General features: G+C 37.9%; 1 protein-coding gene across 1 annotated transcript; it reads right to left on the bottom strand.

Annotated features, from left to right (window-relative positions):
- Nucleotides 1-252: 252 nt before the first annotated feature.
- Nucleotides 253-10,669, bottom strand: rce1a (Ras converting CAAX endopeptidase 1a). The gene is made up of 8 exons (XM_026937147.3): nucleotides 10,347-10,669; nucleotides 9,608-9,710; nucleotides 8,973-9,056; nucleotides 7,099-7,177; nucleotides 6,145-6,312; nucleotides 5,923-5,994; nucleotides 5,752-5,814; nucleotides 253-5,115 (listed from the first exon to the last, which is right to left on the bottom strand). Exons 1-8 carry the CDS (start codon nucleotides 10,520-10,522, stop codon nucleotides 4,889-4,891), a joined length of 972 nt encoding a protein of 323 aa, XP_026792948.1. The 5' UTR covers nucleotides 10,523-10,669; the 3' UTR covers nucleotides 253-4,888.
- Nucleotides 10,670-11,590: the final 921 nt, after the last annotated feature.

Raw genomic sequence — 11,590 nt, 5'->3', positions numbered from 1 at the left:
GTTTTTCCTGAAACTCTAATCTATCTCAAATCTAAGCTGTTTCATCTGGCAACATTACATATCTACTGCAAAAGAAATGCAATGTCTCTACCTAGTGGTCTGAAGGAAACCTACACATAAAATAATATACAGTACTCCATGCCAATAGAACATGCACCATTTTATAAAAGTAGTAAGAATATGACCATTAGATTGCTTGAAATCTTATTCCCCATAAGACACATTAGGGGGAAAAAATGAAGATTCATGAAGTGTTTTATAAAATTAAGTTTATTTGCAAACAACAGTTTTTGATGAGTGATTTGAAAGACCCCCAAAAGATTGTCAAAAAATATTTGTCCTTCAGTGTGTTAACTGCATTGCACATGGCCTTGGTCAAAAACATCTTGCATGTACATTAACCTTCCATGTGACACCAAAATACATTTGATTATAAAATATAGTCCTCAGTATAAACATCTGATATTTGACTATTGATAATTACAAGTTATAAAACAGCACATTTGTGCAGCAGTGTTCCTTAGTCCAAACCCTGCTTACTGTTATCCTACTGAAATAGAACCTAGCATTGTGTATTTGAAAAAATAAATTCTAATGTCTATTGCTCCTCCTGTCCATGGGTGTATATATAAAGCATCTTTGCTCAAGTGAAGATTCAAATCTTCAGATGTAAATATCTGGCTTGCAAATCACTTTTTAAAAGTGTAAGCAAGAGAAGAAAAAAAAAAAAAAACATCCAGAGAGCAAATGAGCAGTGGACATAAGGAACACACTTTTCAAACAATGTTTTCAAATCAATTTGAGACTATGCAACAAGAACTGCTTTGAACAGAAGATCACAAAAATCCCACCCTAGGTAAAGAACAGTAAGTTTTCCAATGCTAGGAAGAGCTTAAGATTATGCCACAAGAGACCAGGCCTGATACACGCTGAGCATAGACAAAACTACTGAAATAATTCAGTTCCACAGGTAATCAGTCATTGAAGTGCCATGCTTCTGCTCTCCCTACCTTCACTGACAAGTGAGCAGACAAAATAAGTTCCTATAAATGTTCTATCATTCTAATAAGAGAGATTTTACTATATTTTAGAACCCTTATTTATCCAAAAAAAAAAAAAAAAAAAACTTTAAGTTAAAGATAGACTTGAAAAAAGTTTTTCTTTTTTTTTTTTCACTAACTCCTAGCTGGCCGTTTACGATTAATCTTATTTCTAAAGAATTTATTCTAGGAGGTAACATGAGCATAAATGATGGCTCTTTTCAAATACAAATAAAATGTACTATGTGATACAGCTCTGATGACTGAGGCCTACAAAAAAGCATAGTAGCACAAAAGCAGCATTTGTCCTGATACCACAGAAAAGCAATTATGCAGCAAACTGCAGAGCAGCATTCGCAAGCAATTTTCTCCACATGTAAACATGTCAGTTCTTGATGATACATATATCAAACTTTTAACTTGTCAAGCCAAGCTTTAACCATTTAATCAAATTAACTATGGCACATTTCTTAAAAATGATCCAGCAGTAGCTAATAAAGGCTAAATACGGAGCTGAACTACATGTAAATCCCTGATTTGGTCACATCTATTATTATTGCTAGAAGTTTAATTTGAATAGTTTGACAGACACAACAGTAATAACTACACACTTCACAGCATAATAACAGCCTAATAAAATTATAGCACCTATCTGAATAAGTAATTTTCGAGACTTTCTAGTAATTAAATAAGCATGGGCAAGTTCAAACAATGATTCAGTTCTTTCCAAATATAATAATTAAAAACATGTTGTAGATTAAAAAACAAAATCTAAGAAGAAATTGATTCCTGGTATGATTTTACATGTAGGCAAACTATTAGCATTACCCATATGATCCGAACAATGTGCATCGCCAGTTGCCTCTTTCCATGCTGAGCTACAAACCATATATGACAAGTTAATCAGTTTCTGCATCAGATCAACTTCATGCCAATATCAAATATGATGCGTACCAGTTTCAGTACAGCTCCAAAATCCACAGGCTAGCAGTGTAACAGCATGCAGTGTAGTGGTCAGAGTGTAATTTCATAATGAAGAACTGCTTACATGAGCTTCCTCCATCTTCAGTCATGCATAAAACAATAAAACTATTTTTATCAGTTCCACCAGAATGAAAAAGATGACTCATTAGTTAGTAAAGAAATACTGGCCTTTGTTTTTTCTATGACCATACATGTCATATGGCATACGATAGTATAATTGTTTTATTTCTTTGTCTTTTCAATGGCTTGAGCATCAAAACCTACTGTAAACTCACTATTAAAGGTTGAGTATCACACCAATAAAATATACTTCTCCTTATGGACAACACGTAAAAGCAATCGGTCTAGTTGTGCATAAAGTGGTTCTATTTCACCCCTCCTAACCTCCAGGAGTGGCGTGAAACATCTCCTTGTGCATGCCTCACAAATACTCCATATGGCCATACTTGATTTCAAGATTACGAAACCTGTGCCCTCCTATCCAGGGCCTTTTTTGGTGGCAAGTGTTGCAATGCCCACAAAGGAATCCCCTGCCTCCCACCAACCTTAGGCAGGGAGATCCAAGTGCCCCTCATCTATCCCATGCACTCTCACCAAAGGAACTTGTGGAGCCTTCAGCCCAAACAGCCAAAAGACTGGTTCGCATCTGTGGATCTGTGCAGTGTGACCCCTTGCCCCTAAACACAGATGCGTTTTAAGGTTTGACTTCCAAGGCCAGGCATTCCAATTCAAAGTCCGTTCTTATCTACTCTGAAGGCCACCAAGTCACTGCCATACTTAGACAACTGGCCCCCACCAAGGATCAGACCATCCAGGTTTACAGTACTTGGTGCTTGGTCTGACTGTGAATTATTCATTAGAGGCTAGATTTACTGAGAATGCTATCCACCACAGCACCCCGATGCATGATGCCAGACCAGTATGTGAAATATCACTACCTGTAGAGGATGCTAGAGACTTATGACAGCAGCCATCTGGTAGCGATGTGATGCCACAGGATAACGGGGCCCCCTCGTGTAACCTCATCAAACACATCAACCAACTGGAATTGCAATCCATCTGGCCCTCAAAATCTTCTTGCTGGTTCTGAAACAATGCCATATGTTGGTCCATTCAGACAATGTTGCAATGGTCAGCAGTATGAACCATCAGGGTAGCAGGGGGTTGAGCAACTCTGTCTTGCATAAAATCTTCCCAGGTAAGCCCATTCATGGATGATAGCCTGTACATCTGCACCCAAAAATCATAGTCCAGATCTGGCAAAGGTGTGACAAGGTGCAGGTGGTCCCCTTTGCTGATTCAATGCATTGTTGGTTGTGGTTCTCCGACGCACTGGCCCACAACTGGCCTCACCTCACCATGAACAGAAGATTCATAGGGTTTCATTTGGACACCAGCCTGATCCTCAGACACTATTTATTTGTTATGGCGAAAATAACTCCCTTGTCTAAAAAGAGGCTGGGTGGTATCAAGTAGATACTACTGGGTGGTATCAAAATCATTCCTTTAGGATGGGCTGGGTGCCTAGCCCCTAAAGGTGACATACCACTCTATAAGGACAGTCTCCTCCATGGGCCTTATTAAGAGATGTGCCAAGAAGTCTGTACTGCTGCTACCTGGGTGTCACTATTCACTTTCTCATTATATTGTTGACATAGGCTATCCAAATGTTTCACACCACCCTTAGCTGTCAGAAGAGGTGAAATAGAATGGTAGTTATGTAAGTAACTGTGGTTTTATGAACCCAGGATAATCGCCAGGGTTCCTTGTTTGGAACCAGCACCAGCTCATTGAGAAGGTTCCAGAGTAAGAAGGGCTTGGCATGAGTGCCTATGCGAACAAGGAAGTTTCCGGGTGTTTCACACCACCCCGAGTGGTTATCCGGACTTCATAGAAGCACGGTCACATATGTAACTAGAGATTTCACTGGTCTCAAATATGTTATTAAAAATTCTCTTTATATAAATGGTCTGCCATCATCCAGAAAGCTGGTATATGCTATAAATAACTGTCTGAAGTAACAAAAACAGACAAGGTAGCTTTGGATCCATGCACAGCTTTCTGTTGCGCATTGATCTATAATTAAATGGCATAAGCTGTCTGGCATGAGGTCAGTTACACATATATCTAGCCAAAGTCTATGCCCTACTATGAAAGTGACTTACAATAATTTTTCAAATTACAACCCTAGATTTAACTTATGTGAATAGATTAAAATAATTTTTCAAATTACAACCCTAGATTTAACTTATGTGAATAGGTTACAGTTGGATGAGCCATGAAATGCACCTGTTAATGAGCTAAGTCCTGCTATATGGGGTATTTAAAAACATTTGAGTAAAGCTAAACGTTTCAGGGCAGATCTAAACACTGCTCTTCAAGTACTAGCACCGGACAAAGCAGCTTATGTTAATTTGAGCAAAGAGAATTCAAAAACAAAAAGAAGTCATCCATCCCCCTGTGGCGATGCAACATACAGTGTAGAACCCTTCTTAGTGGAACAATAAAATAATAAAAATACTATATCCAAGTAAACCCAAATCCAAATATATTAGCATATAAACACAATGAACATGCAGCAATGTATAAATACCCGTCTTCTCTAAACTGTTCCAACTGACTGTCGGAAAGTCTGACTTATTGACTTTATTGGCCCGATCCACGGAGGAAGAGCAATTCTTGTGATCTGGTGAGTACACAGACCTTGTCCAGCATGCCCACAGATACAGTGTGGGAGTTTTCATACCTTCCATGGGGCCCTTGTAATCCTCATTACACTGCACATCCTGGTGACACAGGTGACCTCTTAGGTCCGAAAGAGCACGGGTCCTGAAGAAGAGCAGAACATTGTGGAATGTGGAAAATTAGGAGCAGAGGGAGCCTAGTGAAGAGGCAAGAGTGCAGACTGGTGTGGGCCAGCCATAGAAGAGCGGGTCAGTCATGGGGAAGAGAGAGAGCAGGAAGAGCAACACTCCCAGCACATAGAATGACAAAACAGTAAGGCGATGTGGATGTTCCAGTGCTGAACTCAATGCAGGAAAACCCATGTAGTTACAGAATGAGTGACACAGCACAGGGCCTACCAGGTGACCTGGGGAGGGCAGAAGAAAGCAAACAGAGTAACATGAGAAAGAGAAAGAGGTAGAATCTGTGAGCACCCTGGTGTCTGGACCTCGTATTTGTGACTTCAGGCTGTGTCTAGGCTTAATATCTGCATTTTACATCAATATAATTGTCTATGCTCCGTATCAGAAGGAATCCAACGTAATTGGTATAAGTGTTCTCATGTGCTTTTCAGATCATTAATACTTATCTGCTAGCTGCACTGCTAACTAAATAAATGATAAAATGCCTAATCATGGTATGGGTGGTTTTTCATGCTTTGAGGTAAGACGATGTTAATGGTAGTTTTTGTATGTTCTTAAATATTTCTTTGATTAAAAATTGTAATAATACATTTGAATCCACTTCACTAGAAATCTTGCACATACGCTACATAAGATATAATGGCACATGAGAATATTGTGGATATATTTATTACAAGTTAAAAAAAATAACTTCCAAAACAATTTATCTGCACTTACAAATAAAAAAGCAATAAACATTTTCCTGAACAAATGCTCTATTTGGTGTTTTGGACACTATACTGTTGTATAAACATGTTATAATGTACTAAGTAGTGTTGAGCTCCAGTAATCAAACATGAAATTATCCAGTCTCGACGCACCTGTTCTGAGAAATATAAAGGCAGTGTAAGCTCCAAATACTGCTGTGTATGAGAACTGAAACACTGCAACATAAACACAGACAGCCAAGAAGCATTATAAGCCATATGTATGATATTTATATTGATAGAAACTGATATGAAGGCAATGATTCCTTAAAATGTTTTACATACCTGCAGAAAGAAAAATTCCTGAGATTGTCCCTTGTCTAAAACGCAGGAGCTCAATCACGTGGTGAAAATGTGCTGCCATCACCAGTCAGACACACACACACACACACACACACACACACACACAATGTAACACTCAAAATCTTGAGACTTCACAGAATGTTCGTTAACTAGATCAGGGCTGCTGTTTATAAGCTACAGTCTAAGCTGCAGTCTTACACTCACCTACACCAAAGAAAAGTGGGCATGTGAAGATAGCGGTGGAGGGTCCAGCACAGGGCACCAGCATGGGTAGCATACAAGCGCGGAACACCAACTCCTCTGTTAGCGGTGCCACCACCTGATTCCTCAGCCAGCGCATGTCACTCAGACATAACGCCCAGAAGCGTGGATCTAAGGCCAAGAGAAAAGTCACTTAACATTAGCAGCCACACAAGGTTAGATTGCAGATTACATCTAGATTACATCCAGAGAAGAAAATATATATTTCTGATAGTCCTGTAATTAGCTATAGACAAAAAGGTTAGTATTTGATCTAACATTATAGGAACAAAATTCTACACAACTCATTTTCAGAAGGAATGCCTGACTATTGTCAAATAAAGTGAATAACGTGAGTTGATTTCCATAGTGCAGTTACACAAAAATTGCAGACAAATGACACATTCACGAAAATGGCACAAAAAAAATTTTCAGGAAATTTCCCAAAAAAGTATCCCTACAGATTGATTTAGGCCTACTTTAGGATAATCTAGTTCCCAGCAGACACTTTCTGTTCTTTTCTTTTTTTTTAAGATGTAATGCTACTGCTGACTTTAAAGTGTGAACACTCAGTGCTTCCTCAGTACACGACTGCTTTTCTGCGCAACCAGTAAGACAGGACTGGAATGCACAGATAGACGACAACCTAAAAAAAGACTGATAACATATTTATAAACACTGGGCCATGATGAGCTGCCAAAACAGCTTTATTGCCACAGATTCTACAATTCTCTGGAACTTTACTGGAGGGCATAACATCATTTTTCCGAAAGATACTCCTTCACTTGGTGTTTTTATGATGTGGTGGAGAACATGGTTTTAAAGTAAAAGCAAGTAAATTTGAAATGTATGTAGCTAATAAAAATACAAACAATGAGACTTGCATAAGCACTGTTTAATGTACAAAACATCTCTCACCAACAGCCACTTTGATTCCATCGATAAAGCCCCAGGGGCAGTCCATGGCCAGCTGGATAAGAGGACCCAGAAACAGTACCTGAGAAAGCAAAGTACACTCCTTATTTACCTGGAAACGGATCATTTCATAGGAGTATATATAGATTTGCTATCCATATAGCTTTAAGTTTATGCACATTTTGTAAATATTAAGACTGCTACAGTGTGATCCTTTCAATGAATAATCAATTTAATGAATATTGAAAGTCCCATACATCACAGCCTTGCTCATTGAAATATTATATTTAGACGCGTTTCAAAGCAGAGTAGTGAGATGAACAGAAGACTAGGTGAGAAAAAGTACCAGTAGTCATGTACTACATGCCTGAGATGCATAAAACCATCTCGAGATAAAGAAAAGCAAATAAAAATGCATAATTATATTAGTGGTCTTAAATGTGTACATTAGTGGATCCCAGTCCAGGAGATCCATTACCCTATGTAGCATAACGCTGAAACAACTGATCAGCTGAGAGACTGAACTGAAGCATGAAAATACGACTAGAGAAGGGTGGAAATACACATATTTTTATATGACTCGCATTTTTAGCTGACTTTTGAGTGTTCAAAATTTTAGATACATTTAAAATTTACTAAAAATACCTAATCTGTAAAGCATGGGATGCCCAGGATGGGGAATGCAAACCAATGGCTTATGTAAAACCTGACCAGGGTTGCTTTAATTTAAGTAATATATCACATGAACAAGAGTGCAGTTACACTGAATATCGGCATGGCTGCGATTCGGCATGGGCATGAAGCCCAAGGCTGAGTGCAACAACTAATCACAACTGTGACAATATTCAGTATAACCGCACTCTTGCTTGTGCGATATTGCTTTTATACAATAATTCTATAAACAAGAAATTAATATTGAGTAAATGACATGTTGGACACAATATAGCCAAACGTTTTGTTAATTTGCTTCGATAGTGGAAATACATTCCAAAGAAGCCACAAACAGGAGTGATACAATCAGTGAAACACCCCAGTGTGGTTACACTAAATATAAGCACTCTTGCAACCATGCCTAACCAATCAAATTAGTGAAACCACAACTAAATGTTGCGTAAAGGAAAATATTCAATGAAAGGTTGGCGTCATGTTTTCTGTTAAAACCCCTTAACACCTAAAGTGTCCTAAAGTGGTTTATTCCCCTTATACTACAGCCCTTTGCCAGATGAGATTACAATTTCTTATTTATTAAAGAACAAAACATTGTATCTGTTTATAGTTAATGCTGTGGAGTATCTGTCAAACAAGCTAGCTTCTGTTATCATTTACATCAGAGCAGCTATAAACAGTGGCTCTCTCACTTTCTCTTGAAGTTAATAAGGCAAATAAAATGCAACTTGTTACCAAAAAAAACTCAAAATGCAACACCTTCCTGAAGTGTTGGAAATCTGAGTTGATACAAAGCACTGGACACTGAAAAGACACTCTTTCCAACATTGTAACAAACATCTCCATATAGAAAGCTTCAGTATATCAACAATTATTCATCTGCTTTGGTATATAATTTTTTAATCCATTTATTATTAGGTTTGGTTATGTGGAGCATCTTGCCTTAGTTACTATAGAAACAGTAACATATCAGAACAAGTGCAGTAATATAAACCAGAACTAATGTCAGAGCTGCTGTTATACAAAATTAACCAACACTTTCTGACCAATCCGATTTGAGAATTCAACATCACCATAGTATAAAAACGAATAATAAAAATGCACATTCACCCTGTATTTTTTTTAAACATGCAAACTCAAACAGCTTACTCTGTAGCTTCAATCGTAAGAGGTGTATTAATTAAATCTTATGACAGATGACCATTCCTTACCATGGTCAGTATGAGGGGAAGAATGACAGCTGGAATGAGGCCCTCAAATCGGAGTCCCATGAGAGCTAATAAAGATGGAGTAGGCTGTATAGTGGAAGACAGAGACAAATTAAATTCACAGAATTCAGATTTAAGAGTTTCAGCAAATGTATCTGCTACACTCATACCAATACTACACACACATTATCACTTCAGATCAAATAATATCTGCCCAGAAAATAATTAATAAGCGCAAGGAAACGATAGGTATGCCTAATAAACTGTGTGTATATTATATGTGTTTAGCTATACAGCTGTATTAACGATTTGTATTTTTTTTACAAAAACGCAAGCAATTCTGTAAGAAGCATCACATTTCTTTTACAGAATTCAAAACACAATCAGTTATTCAATTTAGGATTTGGCTGTTGAACAGGTGCATAGTAATCTAATTAAAACAATATCTAACATCTGCCTTACATCAATATTTAATATGGGTTCAACAAACTGACTCATCTGTTCTGCGTATTAAATATAAAGCCTTTATCACAGCTATGGAAATGTTCATAAATGTTAAAGAAGATGCTGTTTAAATATTAGAATGCAGACTGTTGTGTTATAACTTACTGTGAAGCACAAACTTAAGATCTTCTCACCTGAATGCCTGTGAACTCTTTCCATCCCCACACAAAGAGTGGAGACAAAGCTGACACAATCAGCACACTAGTGAAACGCCTCTTTATCACTGACGGATGATCCCTTGTAGTACAAACAAAGACATGCATACAATCAGAGACACAGGAGATCAAATAATACAGAGTGGTATATCACAGTCTCGTAGCTGACACTTTCAGTTATGGAAAAATGGCTAGTTTATCAAATTTATTCAGTGTGGAATTGAACCTTGTGCTGTTTGTTACTGTGAATCTCTCAAATTATCTTTGCTTAATCTTCAAATATCCATCCTCTAAACTAGCAGGCAGCATTTTATTCACAGCCATGATGCCTAGCTCTGGAAGTTTCGCAGCCCATGGTACAGGTCCAGGTTCTTGATCAGTTAAGAGCCATGAGGAGCCATGACAGAGGGTTTCCTGCATCTTTACATTGTGACTTTGACTTTAAGTTTTAAAGGTGAAAGGCTCATCAGGTAGGAAAACTTGCCTCTCATCCAAATTTGGTGATTTCTTTTTCCAGAGATTAGAGATGACAAATAATATTAAGCCTCCAGAAAACAATCAAAGACTCTGCACCAAAATCCATTAACTCCACCAGTACCCTCACTGACAGCACAGAGAGTAAATAAACACACTGATGTGCTGTCTAGCTAGTCAGGCAGCCTGATGCCATGTGAACTAGAATCAGACTAGTGGAGCAGTATCCGAGGACATACGATACCTTGGTAAGTCACTTTTCCAGACGTATAAACTTCCAACATAGGAGCAAGCGAGCAGTAAACAGGACAGTACAGAGATCCAGCAGAGTCCATCAGGAGGAACAAACTCATCACCGCTGCTGCTACTGCGGATCTGCTGTGAACTCAAACCCGGCATCAAATCATCGCCCTCTGGCATGGCGAACCTGACACACTGCAGACTCCAGACGATCTAAGACCAATGTTTTTCACTCCTGAAACGCGGTAGATGTGTTTATTGACGAAGATCTAACGCGCTGTTCGATACTTCCCAAGATACAAGTTAAAGGCTGCTACTTGGGCGCCATTAAGTGACGTCATTAACGTGCGTCGGTCTTTTTAAGCATGCAGGTGCGTCATTAGAGTGTCAGACAAATCAGATTTGTCCTATTATTATTATTATTGTTATCATTGTTGTTGTTGTTGTTATTTTGTTGCTGGTATTATTATTATTACTATCATTATTATTATTATTATTATTATTATTATTATTGTTGTTGTTGTTGTTGTTGTTGTTGTTGATGATGCTGCTGGTATTATTAGTTAGTATTCAAGTAAAAAAAAAAAAAGAAAAGAAAAGAAAACGTAAAAAAAGTTCAAACGTAGTTTCAGTAAAACCCCTTTAGGATGCTAGAACCGTTAACCGTCCAAATAAACCTTGAGGAACCCTTGCTTCTAACAGTGTATATACATAGAACCTCCTATTCATTTACCATGAAATATTTTACAGTCTTGAATTAAAAAGTAATATACTAATAATAATAATAATAATAATAATAATAATAATAACAATTAAACCTCCAAGCAGCATCTTCGGGGGCCAAGCACCCAGACTCAGTGAGCCGCACATTCACAGACGCACTACAGTTGTTGTCTAAGCAATCACAGGAAAGCAGAGCCATAACTTTAGGCAAAGGGATTCAAGGGTGATATGTAGTTTCACTCATGATGTGTACGTTTTGACCACGGACAGTGGTGGAATTCTCTGACTATAGGAGGAAAGGTCTAGATGAAGGTCTAGATGTCTGTTGCTACTTTGACCTGTGATCCTGATTGCTACTGGTCTGACATTTTTTTTCTTCTTGCAATTTAAAAACATTTAAGGTATTTATGTTTTTTCTCAGTCTGGGCCTTTTTTTTTTTTTTGCCATGATGTGAGCCAAATTTGGTGAAAATTGGATAAAATTTGGAGGAAACAAAAATGTCACTTTGATGGAAGTATTTTTGG

This window comes from Pangasianodon hypophthalmus, chromosome 4 (assembly GCF_027358585.1).
Source record: "Pangasianodon hypophthalmus isolate fPanHyp1 chromosome 4, fPanHyp1.pri, whole genome shotgun sequence".
NCBI classification, from domain to species: domain Eukaryota; kingdom Metazoa; phylum Chordata; class Actinopteri; order Siluriformes; family Pangasiidae; genus Pangasianodon; species Pangasianodon hypophthalmus.
Note: the sequence above shows the minus strand (reverse complement) of the source record. Positions and strands in the feature narration are given on the sequence as shown.

What these genes read in the sequence shown, in the direction of transcription:
- rce1a (XM_026937147.3), bottom strand. Translation starts at nt 10,522, where the DNA reads ATGCCAGAGGGCGATGATTTGATGCCGGGTTTGAGTTCACAGCAGATC. An exon ending in CCCACTTTTCTTTGGTGTAG is followed by an intron (nt 5,995 to 6,144) that starts GTGAGTGTAAGA and finishes TGGTGATGGCAG; the next exon opens with CACATTTTCACCACGTGATT. An exon ending in CTTTATATTTCTCAGAACAG is followed by an intron (nt 5,116 to 5,751) that starts GTGCGTCGAGAC and finishes TGCCCTCCCCAG; the next exon opens with GTCACCTGGTAGGCCCTGTG.